At 38.3% G+C, this 22,280-nt stretch overlaps 1 protein-coding gene across 3 annotated transcripts in view; it reads left to right on the top strand.

The window, feature by feature from the left end:
• Positions 1-22,280, top strand: part of LOC139942346 (fibrillin-1-like) — a 69,686-nt gene that overhangs the window by 15,415 nt on the left and 31,991 nt on the right. For 2 of the 3 annotated variants that reach the window (XM_071939180.1, XM_071939181.1), the window contains 17 exons: positions 815-952; positions 2,934-3,116; positions 7,889-7,984; positions 9,158-9,355; positions 9,822-9,947; positions 10,534-10,668; positions 10,845-11,012; positions 11,447-11,611; positions 11,948-12,070; positions 15,406-15,531; positions 16,148-16,270; positions 18,061-18,180; positions 19,260-19,475; positions 19,638-19,763; positions 20,402-20,527; positions 21,443-21,568; positions 21,746-21,934. In XM_071939180.1, the coding sequence (XP_071795281.1) occupies positions 815-952; positions 2,934-3,116; positions 7,889-7,984; positions 9,158-9,355; positions 9,822-9,947; positions 10,534-10,668; positions 10,845-11,012; positions 11,447-11,611; positions 11,948-12,070; positions 15,406-15,531; positions 16,148-16,270; positions 18,061-18,180; positions 19,260-19,475; positions 19,638-19,763; positions 20,402-20,527; positions 21,443-21,568; positions 21,746-21,934 (2,484 nt within the window). The remainder of the gene's footprint in view (positions 1-814; positions 953-2,933; positions 3,117-7,888; positions 7,985-9,157; positions 9,356-9,821; positions 9,948-10,533; positions 10,669-10,844; positions 11,013-11,446; positions 11,612-11,947; positions 12,071-15,405; positions 15,532-16,147; positions 16,271-18,060; positions 18,181-19,259; positions 19,476-19,637; positions 19,764-20,401; positions 20,528-21,442; positions 21,569-21,745; positions 21,935-22,280) is intronic. The other variant, XM_071939182.1, reaches the window with a different exon arrangement.

The following is a 22,280-nucleotide window of genomic DNA, read 5'->3' as shown; positions in this document are numbered from 1 at the left end:
TGGCAGTCCTTGACCTCAGAAATAAATGACTCTGTAAGATTCACCCTATAAAAGGCCCGGAACAAAACACCTTAAATGAGAAAAGTGTACTTAGCAAATTGTATTGCATTTTTACAAACAAAATGTATTTACTGTGCACTCTTTCCTTGAGACGAGCAGCATAATAGTGCATGGGTCTATCTGGACGAAACGCCGTGAAAATCGGACACCTTTTTTGACGACTTTCGGACAACCACTTTACAATGAACAATGAAAGTCCTTGGCCTCAAATAAAAATGGCTGCAAGATTTACTTAAATAAAGGTCAAGAATTTATTGCACACCACATTTTATGTCTGCCCTTTGCTTAATTAGACGAACAGGCCTGGTCTACTGTTGAAACACCTTTGGAAAACAAACCGACGGTTCTTAAAAGTAAAAAGAACTATTAGTTCGATATTACTTTTTATTTAGACCTACATTGAGCGATGTTTGTTTGTTTGTTTGGTTGAATTTTTTTATCGGGCTGTTTGTTTGTTTGTTTGGGTGTTTGTTTGTGTGTTTGTTCGTTTGTTTGTTTGTTAATAACTGCCCGTCAAGGGAACCGTCAGCAAACTCACACCCAATAGGAAATCAACACCGAGCTGGTAACAGCTAGTCAATCTCTCATACGCACATTATTTGTTATATTTTGTTATCGTCTTTTGTCAATTACAAAACTAAGCAAATGTGATAAGAATAGACAGGACACTTACTCATTTCGGTTTTGGGTAGATTGCACGAGTTTATTTAATGCATTAAAGCATTATTATCACATTTTTTTGTTATCCACACAGCAATATGCAGTCGGCAGTGTACTGGTAATGTTTGCAGAACACCAAATACTTGCTTGGGACAAGGATGCTCCGGGTTCGGCGGCTGTGACGGGGGTGGCGGTGGTGGGGGCGGTGGTGGCGTAGGGCCACCAGTCGATCGTAAGTTCCCGGTCATCTGGGGTGTCATGGTCTATAGGTTAAAATTGTCTCAAATTGCCCTTGATCGCAATGTTTCCTGTCAATGTTTAATTTTAGTTTATGGTTTGAAAGCTAACACTTTACAGATCATTTAATTTACAAAATTTCTTACGTGCATGGATTCAGTGGATTGTATACATTATGAACGACCGAAATGTTCGACCGAAACATGGTCTGCTCACGCACTGGTGGGTCCGTTGTGAGTCTGTTTGATTGACATTTTTGTAAGATCAAATCTTTACAATTAATTTGTAGTAGCTCTAGAACGTCAAGTGACAAATAATATAGTGTATTTTTACATTCGTGATCAACAGTCAACTCTGTTTCAGTCAGGCATGTGACAAGTGGAAAGTTCACTCGAAACTAAACACAAGTGGTCACTCGCCCGACTGCAAAAACGTACATCACCGTATGTAGCAGACGACATGTTAAACATAACGTTCCCACAATGCAACAGTGTCCAAAAATGGTGGCGAATGCGAACACGCAACTCTGCAACTTTAGATTAGAACTTTCGGATTTCTTCAAGCAGTGCAAGTTTATGTTAAAGCTGAAAACTCTGGGATGTGACAACAAACCGAGTGCCGTTGCTAGCATAATTGGCAAGTAGCTAGACATGCAGTGGAGCTCAGAACGGTAAATTTGAACGAAGTTTTGTTACCGAATACCGGTTCACCTTTTTTTTGCAGTCTTGCGAATCGTTATGCATTGAAACTGAATTTTTAGAATTTGCAATGCCTTTTTCGTGCAGCTCTGAAATAACATGGAGGCCATGGACTGAAGGCTATGCCTCTGCTGCCCTTGGTATTTGCCTTGGTGCCCCCAACATAAGTCTCCCTTAAAATATACCTATAATTTTTCAATCGAAGTAAATCGAATCAAAAAAATGAAAATGGCCTTGCCCTCTGCAGCGCCTCTGGTATTCTAAATTGCAAGTGAGTTAGCCAATGGCAAATGCTACGGGGGTGACCCTTATTTAAACCAGACAAAAAAAAAGCACAACTTTGTTTCAAATCAAACATGTTTTGGCTGTAATTATAGTTATTAGTTTTTGCATGTAGGTAAGTTATCTGCACTGTAATACTTTAAATAAAGTCACCAGTCCCAGGAGTAGACAATGAATTCTTTTCCCTAATAAAAACTTTAAAGAAACATTGGTGTTTTTTTTTATTGTGTTTTTTTTAATGCACAACGTTTCCACTTAAACATTCAATTAATCAGAATCTCTTATAAAATTTATTTACTAAATCTTAATTATAAAAAAAAAATTGTGAATTTTTTAAATTTTGTTTTAAAAAACCTTTTTAGTTTTAAACTTAAATCTTCTTTCATTCAAACTTCTTATTAACATGTGAAACTCCATTTTACTAAATTTCAACTCATGGTGATTGGACATTAATTTTCTTCATTGTAGTGTAGTACTTCTTGAAATGAGTTTTAAACGTACTCCACACTAATTAAATTGCGTCACTTTGGCTCAAAACACCCGGCTCTCAGATTCCACCACTTGGACAATTAACACATTCTTTGTGTGCCAAACGACACAGTCATTGCGCACAAGTTTGGACACATCAGACCTACGAGTGAGATTTGATGTCTGAGACTCGGGTACTGCGCTTAAATTTTCAGCATTAGTGCAGATTAGTGCTTTTTACTGAAAATAATAACAGTTTCTGAAAATAATAACATGTGTGAGTCCTGAGCCACCAGGTTGCGTCGACATGACATGACTGAGTCTATTCGCAAATCTGTGTGTATGCCCTACGTATGTTACTAAACAACCACTTGTTAACTATTGGTCCTTGCGTGAACTTGAACCCTGTAGATGTATTGAGTATTCAGTGTGTGGTGCTTTCTTTCAGTGCATGCTTCACTTCATTTATCTGCATGACTGCACTTGTCTCTATTTGCTCCTTCTCTCTTACCCCCTTAACCTTTACAGCAGTGGGCGGGCAGTTTTTAGACTATGGTGGTGGCGGCCAACCAAAATTACCAGAATATCCACTCGCCCCCTGTGCCGAGTACGGACCATGTGGTGGTCCTAATGGTCCTCCTACAGGTGGTGAGATTGTAGAGTGCCCGCCTGGGTTTACTGGGGCCCTCTGTAACATTCCTATAACGGACCGTAAGTGTAAATCCTTATTTATTGAATCTGGAGTTTGACAATCTTGAAGGGAATGTATACAACATTGGTGGTGCTATCGCTACATCATCAAACACGTATGTATGAAAATAGCCACAGCTTTCTTTGGTTAGTTTTTGCAACAATAAATACTCTGAGAGTGTCTCGGTAGAAAATGAAGTGTCAATTTGAGCAATCAAGGAAATTTAAACTTCACTAATCAAAAACTGTAGAAGAGACAAACTGACGTTTCACCTTGACCTTTTTCAGTGCTGTGCATTCTTTTAGAACATAGTTGGAAAAACTAAAACAAAATAAAATACAGATATAGAAAGCTAGATAAATTGACAATGATCAATCTAAAATTCTTTACTTTTCTTTCCTTTTTTTCTGAGTATTTTGAAATAGATATTACCAATGAGGTACATTTCCTTTGAGAAGTATTTAAATTTTGCTTTTAAAGTACAATTTGATTATTATAAAGAATTTTACAGGTACAACTTTATTTTAATTTTGTGTGAGTGTGCCACGACTAAGTGTTAAATATTTGTTAAAATGTTTGAAATATTATCAAGCGAGGCTTTAAAATAGTTTTACTAATATTTTCCAAATTGTTGTTTCTTTATTTTGCTTGACATATGTTACAAACTTGTTTACAAACTATTAACTTTACTTCTTCCAACAGTGGTGTAAGATATACTAATACAAACACAATATTTACCCAACCTTTATTTTGGACATTTCACAGTTACTTACCACACATTGGCATAAGATGTCGGAAATTAACTCTCTGAAAGATTTTTGTCATCTGATTATGTTAAATTTTGTTCTTGTTTCAACACCGTATAAAAGTCTTTCATTGAGAAAACTAGACTTCTTATATCTTTGCTCTTTTGAGTAACAATGGAATGTCCCTTTAAACTTTCTAATATAAAATAATAATATTTGTATTCCTTTATTTTTGGTTTATGGTTTGAAGTTTGCAAGTTTGTGTTTATCTTGCTTTGTTTATCATACACAACAGATCATGCATCGTGCATTTATAACTAGTGAACGCATGGTGTTCTGCATGAGTTTTGCATAATAATTATAAGAAAGTTTGAAAAAGTAGCTGTCAATTCATACAAAACCTTTATGTTCATGATGGTATAATTTTCTTAACAATAATATTATGTTTGCCTATAATCACAGTGTACATTTTTACAATATCTTGTCAAACTCTTTGCATATCTTCCATAAAATGTATGCAAACACAATGGTACAAATACAATGAAAGTCAACAAAGAAACGAGTACTGTACCATTGATATAGTGAGGAATTTTTTTACTACTGTTTCAGTGTCACAGATCTTGATTTAGTGTTCAAGGTGTTTTGTCTTTGAGCAAAGACCTTCACAAAATCAACATATATTGACCTTGTCAGTTTTTTAGGCAGTACATTTTGCAACTGATAAATAAAATAACATTTTCAGTTGTGTTCCTGTAGTGGAACTATCTGAGGGGTAGACTTTTATAAACATAGCCTGAAACCCAAGGGGCTCCCACAAAGTAACAAGTTGTTTGCTAGAATTGCATTTACTTACTGTCAAAAGAGTAAGCAAGACATTTTTCCAGCAGCTCAACATTTTTGTCACTAGCAACAGTTATTGTTGTTGTTTGGCTGATTCCAATAACTTATAGCTTGAATGAGCCACTGATAATTTCTGAACCACATGTACGTGGGGTACATGTAAATAGAACTTTGGTTGTTTGTACACAGCGAGTCGCTCTAGCCATTTAGAAGGCGGTAATTTATGCGGGTCATGTGGGTTGAGGCACTGCAAGACGAAGCCTCCCAAGTCAATTTCACAGATGTGGTTTCGTGACAATTTGTTCCTCAGTCAAATTCCTACCAGTTTAGACTTCCTTGCAGGCTGTGTTGTTTATGAGGGGTCATGTGTGGGGTTTGCCCCCTGTATGCATGTCAGAGCTATAAAATACTCAGACTGCTACATGTCTAATATATGTACACACTTTAGGGGTTTGAACTGAAAGACCCCGTCATGTAATCCACTTGAAGGTTCATAGAAAGGCCTATGAACAACTTCACATAGATTAATCACATTTTGTCAGGAGTTTTTTTCCCAGATACTTTTGGTCAGCCTTATAACTCAAGATATTGACAATATCTCAACAATTTGTTTTTTCTGTAGACTTGATTTTTTGTTTCTTGTCCTCTAAATCCAACCGGACACCACGTCAATTTCACAGAAATTTGTATCCTTTGGCAAAAAGCGCGTTATTAATACGGTTATCATTATTATTATTATTACAAAATAAATTTTTTCCTTTTTTATTATGGATACATTCAAAACTGTGTCCTGTTGTTATATTTTCCCAAGAAAAACATAGACCAGGCGGTGTCGTTTTACTATCGTCTAGGAATTTTACCAATAAACTTGGAAGTATACCCGGGGGAATATATCTTACTTCCTCAACCTGGTCGGTTGGGGCAAGGTGATGTTATTTTGCCAAACTGGATACTCTTTGTTAGTAATTTACTTTCAAACTTGGATGAAAAAATAATCCAAACCAGACTGTCAACCAAAGTTGTAGCCATGAACTAACTGGAAGAATTATTACTATTTCGTCAATCAGAAAGCCCTGAACTTCCTCCTGAAGATTTGTGACAAAGAGAAAGATTTATTAATAATAGAGTTTAATGGTCCCTTTTAACTGGTAATTTATTTCCTCCCTTCAAGATTGAGCCTTATGAGGTGATATAAAAGACAGGGTGATTGTGATGGCAGTTTGTGGTGAAGAAGACACATATTTAGAAGATTTTTTTTTTTTAGTTTGACCTGACAGGCCCATCTGTTATGCCACAGATTAGTTATAAATACTGTATCCAGGGGTACAGCAAAGTGGAACCAGTTTGCCCCCGTCCCAAATTTGTAGCCAAGATTTTAGCCAAGATTTAGTAAAAGGGTGTCAAAGTTTGCTGGACATATAAAAACTGGGTGTCCACATTGTTAACTTACTGTACATTACATGTAAATGACAACCCACACAGGGTGTCCAAATTTAAAGCAAGGTTTCCAAATTTAAAGCAGGGTTTTCAAAAGACGCCAAGACACCCCTCTGGCTAACACTATGCTCCCCCAGGAAATTTAAACAAAAAATATGCATAGATAATGGCACGTTTGATGAGTGGTTGACCAGCCCCCTGTCAAATTGGCTCTCATCCTCCCCCCAAAAAATACCCCTTACATCGGTATAAATTTCAAATGAAATTGAATTTTAAACACACCAATTCTGTTCAGAAAATCAGAGTACAGTGTTCAATTTCTGTCTTCAAGATGTCGTAATGGGAGGGATTTACGAAAAAAAAAATCAAGATCGCATTTACCACGATTGTATCATGGGCTTGTCCCATGTGTACCCTCAGAGAGGAAATGACTTGTCAGCCCCAAACATCTGCAAAAAATCACAAGAACCACCAACAAATAAAATCGGACAGTAAATACAGGAAATTTATTTGACCCTTTTTATTTGGGGGCAAGGCTGGGCCCATTGATCCTATTGGTTGCTGGTGACAAAATCAGATGTTGAAATACAGGGATTTGTCTGTTCATATAAAATTCCCTCAAAATTGGCAAGGTGCCAGAGTGAAATTTCTTTACTTTGGTGGGATTTTTTGTGGACTTAAATTTACAGAGGAAGCCGTTTTGTTAAGGTGTGGAAAACATTGTGTTATTTTACTTAAAAGTAACTTACTTTTCCAGTCGGAAGTTCAATTTTCACATGGTGGGATTTGTCATATTAGATTGATATTGACTGTTCCTATCGATAGAAAAGGTGCACAGATTACTATGCAAGTTGGTAAACATGTAAACAACCCAGAATTTAAGAACTCCTAAGTGATAGGGCTATGGATTCTTTAGAACTTTACCAATACACACAGAGAAAAGTGTAAAGGGGGGAGGGTAAAGCAGAGCCATATTGTGTTGATTTATTGAAAGAGTTCCAACAACTTACAGTTTGAAGACATTTTCATTATCCTAAGCGCATGTGTGCATATATGGTGTCAAACTAGTCTGCACTTCGGGTTGTGCTGTATTTGGACAGATAAATTGTCCAGCAACTGCACGGCCAAAGAAAACTGGTCCCTTTATGTTGAAACTTTCTCAATGCACAGCTCTGCCTAATATTGACCATGAACTTACATTAAAGTTAAAGAGTTTTGCAGCAATGAAATATCAGGTACCAGAATGCAATTGTATGGTATCTTGCTTGTTGGTTTTCAAATTATTGTCACACAGTGCCAATTCGGCAATCTTTGAACAGGTAATGAGAACCAATTTTAGAATCAATAAGTGTGTCTCATCCAATTTAAGTGCCACTGAATTTGGTTCCCAAATTAGCTCACAGGGTCATTGTCACCTTAAGTATCCCAATTTGGTTCTTAAACTCAAATTGAGCGTACAGCACCCATGGCTGCCACTTATGTATCCCCAAGAACCTTCTACGTGTACATCACCACCCAAGTCTGTAGTGACCACTGGGTGATTATCCCTGAAACTATCCCAGTTGGGATATACCCCAAGATGTTATCGATGGCTCCCCCTTCGGGTATCCCTCAGGCCACAATTTGGGTATCCCCTTAGGCAAAAAATATCACATTCTTTGCAACTTACCAAGGGTGAACAAAGAAGGCAGTGGCATCTGTTGAAGATGTCAATAATAGTGAATGTATTCAATCGTGTGAAAATGTTGATTTTTCCTTTTTTTCCACAGCTGTCTGTAATCCTGCATGTTTAAATGGAGGCAGGTGCGTGGGGAATAACATGTGCTCTTGTCCCTACGGATTCATGGGGGACAGATGCGAAACAGGTGAGAAGATTCTTCTTCATTAAGTTGTACATGAACCTTGAACTTCTGAAGAAGGCTGAGGAGGGGTTGGGAATGGGGTGTAGGATCGTTCCTGAATAGTCGCAGGCCTTGAACTTTACTTTTGAAGGGGCACAGCAAATTTACTCTGATTTGAGGCATTTTTTTGTTGAGAAAAGGGTAAATTTGTATTGGAACTTTGCGAAGGCCACCACAGCAAAAGCACAGGGCCCAATAAAAAATACTGCTAAGTAAACTTCTTGATAAGCAAGAGGTATGTTGGGCACCAGTTGCAACAATAAATGTAAACTAAATTTTTGCTAGTAACCAGATTCTGGCGAGTGAGATTTTTCTGTTTTAGCAAGATTTTAGGCTTTTTAGGCTTTATGACATTGGGCCCGGGCACCTCGGCAATTGGTGTGGGTTAATTCATGACCTGCTCAAGTCAAATGGCATTTGGCAACCAACTGGGCCCAATTTCCTAAAACTTTTTAAGCACAACGTTTTAAGTAGCTTAGTGCAATAAGCTTTTTCTAACCAGAAACAAAAACAAAAATGAGCTCTGCCCTCTGAGAAGGGATGATGGGATCAGCTTTTACTTGAGCAGCCGTGAAACTTGTTAAACCATCATCAGTCTGCATGGCTGGGGAAATAAAAATTATATTGTTTGATTCTACCCCGAGGCTGGGCAAACATTCTCAAAGTGAAAAGTGGTTTATAAACATGTTTGTAAAAAACAAGTTATAAAAACGTGCCTTTGATATATTTGTTTTATTTAACATCCAATACTTTGGAAATTTTGTGGTGAGGTTTTGTGTGTGAACAAAAATAAAACTTTCATTGACTGGAGCAGGTGGCTCAATACAATTCCTTGGGGATGTTTTTGGATACAAACCATTTTTCATTTGTCATTGTCAAATTACAGTCATGCCCTCTGGCACAGTCTGGGCTTAAAGAAGTTGTCTCCGAGGAAAGAAAATCACAGAATGAAAAAGACGAATCTGTCTTCTGTGACATGCAACAACTTTTTTGAAGTTAACATTTTATTTTTGGTTGTGTTTCTGTGCATTGTGCATTTTTGAATTATTTGCACAATATTATTATCACCAGTGTTGGGAAACTGACAGGGTAGATTTTAAACACTCTGGGTTTGAACAACAATTTTATTGTCAACAGATTATCGCACCGGGCAATGTTTCAGCCAGTTCAGACTCGGCGTCTGCACTGGGGAGATTAACGGACTGCGGTGCACCAAGGCTCTTTGCTGCTCAACCATCGGCCAAGGATGGGGTAACCCTTGTGAGGCCTGCATTACCTTTGAAAGTCCATGCGAGAGGGGTTTCGTCATTGATGCAAGAACAGGACAATGCACAGGTGAGTTTGTCTTACGACAGCTTTCTTATTGCTCTGTATTTTACTATTTAAACTTTTACTGTTTGTACGCAAGGCAGTTAGGGATAGTGAGGATTACTTTAAGGTGGCTAAAATGTGCTTGAGTTTGTCCGTAAACAAAATCTGCAAGTAGTATTCATCACTCAATATTTATCTGTGGCTGTGCACCTATGAAAGACTCTTCCAAATTGAAATCATCATGTGGAAACACTTGAATCACTTGTTTTCAGTTTGCATCATAGAATTATTATTTCAATGGTGTTGTGTATTCTTTATATTTCAAGACAGTGTCGTTATTTTGAGGATCTTCATCATTGGCTTCAGTGCACATAATCATAAACATCCTCGATGACATTTTCGGGAGACATTTTATCAGTAATATTGTTGTGGTTTTTTTACTCACTTTATAATGTTTAATGTACTTTTGTCTGTGTTGTAATTCCCATAGATGCCAATGAATGTCATGTCGTTCCTGGTCTATGCCAAGGGGGCACCTGCACCAACACCATCGGCTCATACGTCTGTGAATGCCCACAAGGGTATGCCCTTAACCTTCTTACTCAGGCATGCGAAGGTAAGAACACTCAAGACAATCACTCACATACACAAATGGATCGCTCATTTACTCAAAGGACCAATCCATTAAGCCCCTGCCCACTATTAATGCCACTTTTGTAGTGAGAAGGGCACGTGAGTTTTGCCCTGTCCCGCACCACATCAAAAAGACAAGATGCAGTAATTGAAACGGTGAAAACTTGTTGAAACTTTATAATGGATTTTACAATCAGTGCCTTGAGAATGCTGAACTATGTTGCTGGGTGCTGCTCAAGAACTTCTGAAGAAGTTTAGCGGCTAGGTAGGCTTAGCTCAAAAGTGCTTAGCTTAGGCTTAGCTCAAAGGCGGCTACTGAAATAGGTTAAGCCTACCTTCATTGAGTCAAGCCCTCAGCTTAAACTCCCCGCACCAATGAGCTTAGACCGTCTGGCAGCTAAACCTTTACATAGTCCAGCATTCTCCTGAAGACGATCAGAGCACACTGATCAAAACGTTGAGTTGTTAATCCACTGGTTCTTATCAGAACCAACACAGCTCATATTGTGTGAACAGGCCGTCTTAAAATATTTGATAAAACCTTGTGTCTTATTCTTTTTCCTTTGTAGATATTGATGAATGCATCTCCATCTCCAACATCTGTATTGGAGGAGAGTGCCGTAATACTCTAGGAGGGTTTCAGTGCATCTGCCGAGCCGGATACACACTGAGTCAAGATGGAACCAGCTGCTCTGGAGGCACTGGTAATAACCCACAGCAATTGCCTTGGTGCCCTGTGATTTTGCTGTGGTGCCCTTTCCAAAGTTTCAATTCAAATTGGGGGGAATGAAGGGATGCATGTCTCGTTAGACAGGGAAATATAACCCAGACAAAAAACGGCCTTTCAATCCGCATGAATTATATCCGCATATGTTCACAGGTCCTGCTGAGGGTGTTTGTTTTGTCAACTACAACCCATCGACTGAAGAGTGTTCGGGTGAGCTGACTCGAATCATGACGCAGAGGGAATGCTGCTGTAGTCTGAGTGCTTCGCAGGGATACGGTGCCGACAGGGAGACTTGTCAAGCATGCCCAAACAGGAACGAAGGTAGGACTCCGAGGATTGTGTTTATTTCATCTTATTTCATTAATTAATTCTGGTTGTGAAGTCAAGGACTCTCAGAAAAGCGAACTTAGTCACTGAACTAGCCAATATCCAAAGGAGAGAGGACAAAGAAGGTTAAGTTTGAAATGTGAGAAAAACCCACAGAATTCTCCACAAGCATTCATATTTGATAATGTGTTTTCAACCGCGTCTACCTGTTGACTCCTGTAGCGCCATCTCCTACCCTATCTTCCTCTTTTCTCTTAGTGCCGTCCAGACGAAGTCAAGGTTTTTCTCAGCTCTAAGAGTGTCCAGTCTTGTTAGAAATTGCCGTTGCTCAAAATAATTTTTTTTATTGTTGGGTTGTAGTCTCGAAATGTTGTCAAAAGTAGAATAAGTGTTTCTAGTTTTTTAATGGTGATTTTTTAAATTTCCAGCTGCCTACTCTATACTGTGTAGACAACCCGGGCAGAACCTTACGGACTTCTGCAGTCGCAACCCAACAATCTGCACCAATGGTGCCTGCATTAACCTGGGGGCTGATCGCTACCGCTGTGAATGCAACGAGGGCTTCCAACCACAGACACAGAACATCTGTACTGGTAAGAAAAACAAGGGTTCAGTTTCATATAACCATTTATAAGCAGAAATATTGCTAATTTCTGTGCTAAGCAAAAAATAAGTTGGGAGCCAGTAGGAACAATGTCAACTTGATTAAATTTTGACTTGTAAGCAGTGTTTAAAATAAACTTAGTTTTTGTTCTTACAGGCTTTATGAAAATGTTTAATTTATTTACCTTTATATTTTTTAGTTATTTTTTTCTTTAGCCATCCATTTTTATGAAAGTATTAATAAGTATTAAAATGATATTTTAAGGTACCATCCATCAAGTACGTTTGCAGGATGTTGTTAATTTATTGGTTCTTTTTGGCTGCAGATATTAACGAATGCTACGAGCTTGGACGCTGTGCCAATGGTCAATGTGTTAATGTTCAGGGGTCTTACTACTGCCAGTGCAATCCTGGATTTGATTTAACTGAGGACAGGATGTCATGTCAAGGTAGGGAGGCTCTTCAGTTGACCTTTACCCCCCCCCCCCCCTGCTGCAATCGCTTTCAGGTTCCCTACATGTCAAATGGCAACAACAAAAACAGTTCTAATTCTCATTTTAGCAAAGGGTGCCAGACTATAGTAGTCGCGGAGTCACCTTTTTCAGCTGTTTGTATATGTGCAGCCAAATTTGTTTATTTGTAGCTGAGTTTGTTTATGAACCTGCCACTGCCCAGGTTGTGTCGTAAACTTGTGTGTGCTACCTGGCTATATAGCTTGAATTGCTTCTGACTCGCTGGCACCCCTGAGGATAAAGATTTTAACAAAATAGGGCTAGATAGCTCAGTTTGTAGAGTGCTTGCACTTTAAACCGGGGGATGCAGATTCAAGTCCCACTCTAGTCAATTTATATTTGTTCAACCTAAAATTATTTAGATAGTTATCCAGTCAGTTTCCCTGTTTGATTTGAGACATTTCAATGTTTATTTAACTTAATCTGATTTATAACCCAGCACTTGCAGTTCTTAGAACCAAAGAATTTACAGTTTATTTAATCCGCACAAAATAAAAGTATAAGCACAGACTTTCTAGTTAAGGATCCGGGTGCGAGGCAGTGTAGGTTATTGTGGTTGAAAGACAAATAATCTTTGTTTATTCAATGAGTACTCTGAATACATTGATCAAAGTAACTTCCCTCCAAATAAAACCACAATTTACAAATTCTTGAGATGCAGGAAATCAAATCAAACTTAATTTGTTTTTCTTCCTCGAACTGCTGTTTACTTTGGAGCTCCCTACCTGTATTTTGTTTTCCCATCCCATATAATAAACCTCAGGGCTGACTGAGCAGGTTTGAAATGATTTGGGGATGAACAAAGAAAAATTTACTTGAGCAAAATTTAAACCATCGACCTCAAGACCAACCAATCTAACAATCTGTCCCAGTTGTAAACGGATACCTTTTCTCTTTTTATACTATCTTGATTTGTCTCGAACCCTTCATTTTGTTTGGCCCTTTCGGTAATAATGGGGATTTTTTTTTTTTTAAGAAATAAACTAACTTTTTACTTTCCATCAAAATTATATAATTGTGTTTTAGCAATTAACTACCTTAAGAACTAAAGAAAGTATTTGAAGAAACAGAATCACGTGTAAAACTCACTTTTGGACCATTTGGGAAGTTTGATTACGCGCAAGACTGACATAGTCTATCACAGTGCAATATGAGTGGAAATGTCTATAGACAGGATGATCCTGGTTTCCCTTGTTCAGGTTAAATAGTGGAAGTTGTCGGCTTAAATTGTGCAAACTTACTGCCCCTCACCCCTCTTCTATCTGAGAACGTGATCGAAACACACCAGTCAGGGTTAATGGCAGGATTAAGTAGGACAACAACAATGAAAGGAAAGATAAAACTGTTCAGCGCATAACAATGATGGGTGTTAGTTATGTATTGGAATGGGCTCCTTGCAATTTGGAACATATCTTTGTTGACCCTAAGGTCAGCTCGCATTTTTGCGTCTTCTTCAAATCACAAACTACTTTCCACAGATTGCGTCCTCAGCAGGTAATATTTTAAGGGAAGCCTTCTACTATCATTATCTTCAAACTGTGTACGTTTAATGTAAATCTGTGGACATTGTGTTTTGTGTTTTAAAAAGTACCCAATTCCTTTAAGCTAATCTGAAAATAGTGCTAAGTCAGTTCCAATGCTTAGCAGCAACACTATAGTAATAGCAGTCCACCTAGAGTCGAATTGTCTAGCTCTGAAAATTAACTTGAGCGATAATCCATCTGGTGATTTCAAGACTTGTTTCTATCTGAGTCACTGAAGTTTTTGAACTAGTGCATTTGGAGCATTCTTGTACACCCTTCCGTCACACAACTGAAACAAACCCTTAAAACTAACCCCTTACACCCCCCCTGGTTTTTATCATAACAGGATGATTAAAACATGTACTTAAACTTATTTGCGTCCGGTTCCCAACAACAAGACGTCAGGAAACCGGTAACAATGAACATTACTCACTACCTTAACCCGACGATGCAAAATGGGTCTTCCTGTTGATATAAATGTACCAAGTCAAGAATCCACTCAGCCTTCGAAATCATACATTATTCGGAAGTAGGTTTTCGAGAAGGGAGTCATATTGGAAACAGGTCTGTAAGGTTTTGTCAAGAATCAACTCGGCCTTCGAAATATTGGGGTCATATATTATTCGGAAGTAGGTTTTCGAGAAGGGAGTCATATTGGAATAAGGTCTGTAAGGTTTTGTCAAGAATCAACTCGGCCTTCGAAATCTTGGGGTCATACATTATTCGGAAGTAGGTTTTCGAGAAGGGAGTCTTGTTTGGAATTAGGTTTTGTCGTTTAGGGATAATTGTGTTGTAGCCCAGTGCCCTGATTGCTACCCAACCTCGATGGTAGAAGAACTATTTCATTATATTCACTTCGAAGCCAAAGGTTGTAGTTTAGTCCTGTCACGTTCCGATGTGAACCAGATTTTGGTATTACAGCACTGACCTACTTATTGTGCATTCAGCACCTGGTCTATTCATTATATAAAATCTTGTGTATAATGTTTCAAAAGTTCCCTGGCTCATTTTGATCTTAAATTGTCATCCCAGTGCTTGGGGTTGAAGGTGTGCTGAATCCAGGGTTCTGAAAAAGCAAGAGGCGTATTGACTCTGGGAAAACCACAATTTTGCAGACCGCAAACATTTAGTGCTGCAGTTTGTAAATACAGAGTCCTATGCTGGCCTTGAACTTTGAACGCAGCAAGTGTTCTTCTGGTTGAGTGTCACTTCTTTTTTAATATTATTTATTTGAACTTTATATTGAAAGGGAGACACATGGGAAAGGGTGAAATATTTTACATCGACTATAACTTTGTAGTAAAACAATGTGTCAGTTAAATGCACACATCTCATTAATAAAAATCAAATGGAAGATATCTTAAGTAGAACCCCACAGGCAGTGTTTACTTCTCAGTGTCCATTGTCAACAAATCATTAAGCTCAAGTCTCAAGTCTTAGTCCCAAGCCAAACAATGGTGGGTACTCAAGTGCGACTCAAGTCTTAGACTAAAGTTCCCGCCTCTGTCAGGGTAGCTTGGATGCACTAAAAGTAAAACTAACAGAAATAGAATGGCAGCAATTTTTAAATAATTTTTGAGAACAATTTTGTATCCTACCTCCTCTGTTCACTAATTTTTACCAAAAGATCTCATTTGAGTTAATTAGGTACAAATTTGTTTCATAATGAATGGCAAACTGGTGTCAGGGTATGGACATTTTGCAACTCTTTTCTCACTGAGGACTAATTTTGTTTGCTTGTGTCTGCAGATATCAATGAGTGTAGAGTGAATATTAATGTATGTCTACATGGTACCTGCCAGAATACATTAGGATCCTATGACTGTCTGTGCTTTCCAGGCTACAAAGCATCGGTGGATTCAAGATACTGCGTTGGTAAGAACTTACATCAATTCACAATGCACTGAAAATTGCAGCAAGGAACCTTAGTTTATGGCTTATTTTTCTCCTAGTTATTGCTTTAAACCTGCAGTTTTTTGTTGATTTTCGTCTTAGTTACCAATCACTTTTACAAAGTTCCATTCCATACCTGACATCTCTTCTGAACAGTTAATTATTATTGGGGTTTTTTTCAAGGTTGTTTTACAACTTTGTAGTAATGGAGTTGTAGTAGCATTTTGAGTTTGATGCCCACCTTTTCCTTTTTGCTTAAATCCTTTCCAAGTACTTTTGATTTGGCCACTGAGAAAGACTCTGCTAGGGTCGAACCATCAAGCCATTGACAACTTTTTGCTGGTTATCAGTTTGCAACTGCTTATCCTATTTTTCACTTTTATCGTTTGAAATTTAAAATGTGAAATGCTATTTGTTTTTTTGCTCTGCAACTGTTGAATGTTTGTAAACAAATAGTAATAATAATAATAACTAGTTTTTATATAGCGCTTTTCACACCCGGAGGGCTTCTCAAAGCGCTTCCAACATTATTACCCCTGATCACTAGGCCTTAATTCATTCCTTAAACCATGAGCCATTGATTGATCTTTAAATGCAGACATCAATGAATGTAACAACCGTGGTGTATGCATCAACGGTGACTGTGAGAATCTAGGAGGTAGCTACAAGTGTGTATGCCAGGAGGGGTACAAGGAGTCTTCACAGCCTGGACAGTGTATCGGTAAGCAAACAACCTCTTAGAACCTCTCTTGATATTCTTTGAGTTTAAATTCTGCCAATTTTATTGGCGGCATAATCTTCTAGAAACGATGCAGAAATCCAGAATAAGTACGAGATTCCTCTATGGTAGGAGGTACGAAGTGTCTTATGAGAAGGTACGAAGTGTCTTGTAAAAGGTACGAAGAGTCCAAGGTACGAAGTGTCTTGTAAGAAGGTATGAAGTGTCCAAAGTAAGAAGGTATGAATTGTCCAAAGTCAACAGGGTACAAAGTGGCAAAGGTACGAAATGTCCTGACAGTGACAAAGAAGGTTTTACTCACAGGGATGACACAAGTTTCATAAGAAGCTTGTGTGTGAATACCCTTTGTGTCATTCCAGGGGAATCACCAGTGCATTCATGAAGAAAAAAACAGTGCATGGTACTGAACCTCTATAATGGTACCTTTGGGGGGAAGCTAGTAAAGCTTAGATGCTTTTGTTGTGGACATCATAAGTCTGGGAAGTCATAAACTCTCATTAAGTCCCTACATTACAGTTAAGCCTACCTTTAAAGCTGCTGTAGACTATTCATAAGGAAACCGTTTACTGTTAAGTACATTCCAAGACTGAGTATCACAATCAGCTTTGGCTGTAGCTTCTTGTTGTGGAAATCCTCTGCCTTTTCCTGTTGCCTCCCCAGTTGTTAAGGAGACCCCAATCCTGATCCTTCAAGGCTATTCTTCAAAAATCTGTTTACAGTTAGAGTCTTTGCAAGAGGACTTAGCAATGGCAGGGTATACAATTAGCTAGTCCAGGCAAAAGTTTTTGTTTGCAGGAATCATGAACTCCCTTTGTATTCCGGAATCGGCTTTCTCTTCAAGGGTTATGTCACAAAAAAACTTTGTAGGAGCATGGTTAGTTCCATGGTAGGAGCAGGAGAAACCAGCCTTCTTGCTCAGTCATCAACTTTCAGGACAATACGTTTAGGTATTTCTAGACTGGACACTAAGGTTTTCTTAAAGAAGGCAGTATTGAAAGGACAATTATCTGAGCAATTAGGGATCAGTATGTTGTAATATGAATGCAGCTAACATTGAACAACATTTAAGGCCTGCTCAGTGCTGCTTAAGTGATTGAAGTTGTCTCTTGTTGGAAAGTACATCCTGGGAGGTCCAAGCATTCCTGAAGGATTTACGTCAGGTTTTGTTTTGTAAAAAAAAAAAACATGACTTTACTGCTTGTTGGTTCATTATGTAGTTTGTTTGTTTGTTTAAATGATTTTATTGTCAATGGAACTCTACAAATTCCCACAAGGGGGAAATAATCACCAAGCTGGCAACAGCCAATCTCTTTCATACAAACATTGGTGTGTTATGTCTATGATTATGAATTGCACAAATCAAGAAATTGTGATTCCAACCCACAACCTTGCGATTGCAAGTGTCATTATTGAAACGACAATTTTTGTTATGTACTAAAAAAAAGGGTCATCAATCGTAATTGAAGACTCTTAATGTTCTCATGAAACGGCAGTATCAGTGAGGATTGCTCAAGAAATACGATTGACTTTGGTATGTGCCAAGGCAACACAAATCAGGAAGACCCTTTTGCTGTGAGAAAGACGCATTTATTTTTTCTAATATAGAACTTTGAAAAAACGCAAATCATTTTTAGGTTCAAAATGCTAAAAATTACGTGCACTGAAGGAGTGACGTCAATCCATGGAGAATATTGATAACAACTGTTGGTATTCCACTATTCTAAAAAAACCTATAAAAATACTAAAAAGTATTCCACTATTGTGACTTTCAGATATCAACGAGTGCGAGCTCGGCGATCAATGCGGTCATATGGGCGATTGTATCAACACCCAGGGAAGCTATCGATGCCATTGCCCCATGGGATACACGCAAGGGGGAAGCGGATGTGAAGGTAATGGGTCAAACACAAAGTACTTTAAAGTCTGGAGCGGGTATGACTGATGACATTCAGGCATGCAACTTTTCAGCTGATCAGTTGATTTCCTTTTTTACTTTTCAAAACAGTGCCATAGAAAACTGAAAAATGCTGTACAAAAGTTAAGCGTGATCGGCTGTTTCCTTATTTTTTTTGCCAGTAGAAAATTGCATGTCTGTGACATTAAAGGATGTATACTTTCCTGTGAATAACATGCGTATAGTGATTATTGTCAAGTGAATGTTGGTTATGGGTAAACAGAAACCATTAAAGAGGTGGACCGGCTTTATTTGGGAACTAAAGTTGATACAGTATCTTAATTTCAGGATGTTTAACTGATCTCACTGTAGCTTCAGATTGTATTGAAAGAGGCAAACTTGTTATCACAGAGATGGACAGGCTTCCCTTTGCTATGACCAGGGCCCAATTTTATAGAGCTGCTAAGCACAAAAATTTGCTAAGCTTGAAATTTCTTCCTTGATTAAAATAGGATTACCAACCAAATTTCCATTTGTTGCATATTGCTTGTTATTGATATTCAGCTGTTGTTTGCTCCTCCTGAAAATCATGTGGAAATTTTGTTGGTAATCCTGTTTTTATGAAGGCAAAAATTTCATGCTAAGCAAATTTGTGTGCTAAGCAGCTCTATGAAATTGGGCCCAGACCTCTAGCTGTATATTTGAAATGATGTAGAGAGTCTGTAAGCCTCTAAATTAAAACATTCTTTTCATTTTCGGAGCTTCATTTCCACACCAAGAGGAAATTTCTTCAATATTTTTCCATTTTCGCACAATCTCATCTTTGAGTATTTCAAGAATTTATTTAAAGTTGATACATCATTGGGTTTTTTAAGAGTGCATTCGTCCACTATATTTCACTGATTTGGTTTTATGCTGGGCTCTTTTGAACATGTTGAACCTGAGAGTGTAAGTATGTTTCACTACTTAAAAAAACCCAATTGCCTTTATGAAATTTCAGGCAGTAAGAGTTACCATTTAGAGATTCTTTGTTATTGTTTGTTATTAATCATGATTGTTGTTATTGTGACATTCTAGAGAGTCGTCATGCCTACTGCTCCCTGCACAGTCGGGACGGTCAGTGCACCATCCGGTCAACCATTCAAGTGACCATCTCCCAGTGTTGCTGTAACGTTGTCACAATGGAGAAATCTGCTGGATGGGGGCCAACGTGCCAGCCTTGCCCCTCCCAGGGCACAATGCAGTGGGAGAAAATGTGCTCTCAGGGACCCGGACGTGACAGTCTTGGCATCAGTAAGAATTCTGTTGATGATCACTGCGTGAAGTCTTATGTTTATACTGTAAAATAATACCTTTATTTCGTCCAGGGTAATTCATCTTGTTATCATTTTTCTATCAGTAAATTTGGTCTTTGTTCAACTCAAAATTAATAACCACTTTGCCTTCTTTCTTCAGATATCAATGAGTGTATGCTATATGGAGATCTCTGTGCCAATGGTATGTGTGAGGACTTAGTGGGTAACTACCACTGCAGGTGCAATGCTGGATTCGAACCTGACGTCACTGCCAAGGATTGTCATGGTAGGTACTCCTATATCTTGTGTACAAACAGGGGATTTCCTTGTGGACTCCTACTATGTGTTCCTAGATGGCAATGGTCTAAACATGTTTCACCGAGAAAAGTGCCTTAATCTACAGGGAGCGATTTTGTCCAGCGGTTTTTGCATAGCAGACCATTTAGCTTGAGGTTGTTTTGTGCACGCTGAATGCTGATACTGAGTAGCAAATTTGTGATTTTTTTAATAGCAACGGAAATATTTTGCGTAGCATTTTGCTATGCTATACTTATGAAATCGTTCACTGATCTGTATATGAAGAATTTCTCAATAGAGTTGCTTTCATCACTTAAGTAGCCAGCCCAGTAACCTGAAGAGAATTTTGCCGGTCCTCTATTGGGCATTAAAAACAGGCCCCAAAAATAGGGTAGGTTGGTAGGTTTTTGGGGGGTTTTTTTTCCTTCCAGCAACGAAAATGACATTTATTTTATGTCTTAAATAGATTTAAATTAAATTTCTTCCCTTGAAAAAATAAAAATATCTTGGGTCGGCCGTATTTTTAGGGTAGGTAGGGTTACGCCGACATGACATTTTGTTGTTGTCTGCCTTAGTTTTGTTTCAACCACTGTCTAATATGAAAAATGTGAATATTTTCATTACCAGATATCAATGAGTGTGCCATCAATAGACTTCTGTGCAATGGTGGAGCCTGCCGTAATTCACCAGGGAGCTATACGTGTGAATGCCCAGATGGATACGAGTTTGATATCTCAAACGTACAGTGCAGAGGTAGGTGATGAGCCCCAGGCAGGGATAAAGTGATGTATAACAACATGAATTCACATTGGTTTTCTTAGTTTAAAGGGAAGGTACATGTTTGGTAATTACTCAAAACAGATATTAACTTAAAAACTGACTTGGTAACGAGCATTGGAGAGCTGTTGATAGTATAACACATTGTGAGAAACACAAGTAGTTGCTGAGATTTTGAAATAGAGGTTATTTCTCACTAAAATAATATAAGACTTCTAGCTAGAAGTCTTATTCCTATCTGAAAGCACACAAATTCGTCCAACAAGGGTGTTTTTTCTTTAATCTTTTTCTCCCAACTCCGATGACCAATTGAATTCAAATTTTCACAGGTTTGCTGTTTTATGCATATGTTGAGATACACCAAGTGAGAACACTGGTCTTTGACAATATCCAATAGTGTACCTTCCCTTTAAAGTTGATCCGATTTGATGTGAACTTGTTTGGATTAAACACAGCAAACCAGCCAACCAACTTCATTTCTTCCAATTTCTAAACAGCCAAATCAGTTTGATAGAACACCAAATTGCAAATCTAGGAAAGCTACAGATTAGTGAAATAAAAAAAATTAAAAGGTGATATACTAGGTACTTAAACTTTCTGAAAATGTTTACAGCATTGAATGTATAAAGAGTTTTTCACTTTGTGTCAACGGTGACGAAGTGTAGCCAGTTTAAGAGCAAAAACTCTGAGCTTGTGACCAATAAGTGCACTTAATAAGACGGTCAGAGCACACTGACCAAAACGTTGAGCAGAAACCAAACTCTTCTCAGAGCCATCACTACTCACAAAAGAGATTTCTTACATGGTGTCACCCTAAACCTTACTTACTGACGATGTCTTGATTTGCAAACAAGATAATCTTTTGAAAACTGCAAACTGTTTTTTTACCAGATATCAATGAGTGTTTGAGAGATAGCCAGTGCCTGAACGGTAGATGTCAGAACACCCTCGGCAGCTACCGCTGTGAATGCACAATCCCTGGAACTGATCTGGATGAATCTGGTACAGCTTGTGTTGGTAAGAAAATAAAATTGATGATCCTCTAAAGTTGTGCATTGGTAAAATTATGGACAAGGTAATGCAACAAACTGTTTATCAATCTTTCAGTAAATTACAATTAAACTCGGGGATTTGGAAGGCAAACAAACTTTTTGGGGGAAATTACCTCTCATGTCTTTTTCCCGTAACCAACAGACAATCGTCTGGGTACCTGTTGGACTGAGATCCGCTCGGGGCGCTGCGAGGCTGATATCATGGGGCTAATGAAGAAAGCTCACTGCTGTGCAACCTTTGGCCAGGCTTGGGGTAGTCCTTGTGATGCCTGCCCATTGTCTCCCGGTGACTGCCAGAGAGGCTACACCATGAAGAATGGCAAATGTGAAGGTAGGTCCACGTCGGATATTCAGCAGACTCTTTGATAACTTGCTCTTTTTTGTAAAATGTTGAAGGGGAGCAAGTGGTGTGCTTTGTGGATGAGTGATCAAGCACACTGAACTCGAGCTCTGGTGTTCTGAACAGGGCCCAGTTTCATAGAGCTGCTTAAGCAAAAATATTTGCTTAAGCAGAAATATCCTTGCTTAGTAAAATCAGAGTACCGGCCAAGACTCAACTCAATTGTTATGCTAAGTAAACAACAGCTAAATACCAGTCACAAGCAATGTATATGTCATGAAATTTTGTCCCGTAACTTGTGTAAAACAAGCAAGCTATTTTTGTGCTTAGGCAAATT

Source organism: Asterias amurensis, chromosome 9, assembly GCF_032118995.1.
Source record: "Asterias amurensis chromosome 9, ASM3211899v1".
Taxonomy (NCBI): Eukaryota; Metazoa; Echinodermata; class Asteroidea; order Forcipulatida; family Asteriidae; genus Asterias; species Asterias amurensis.
This window is presented reverse-complemented; position numbering and strand designations above follow the sequence as displayed.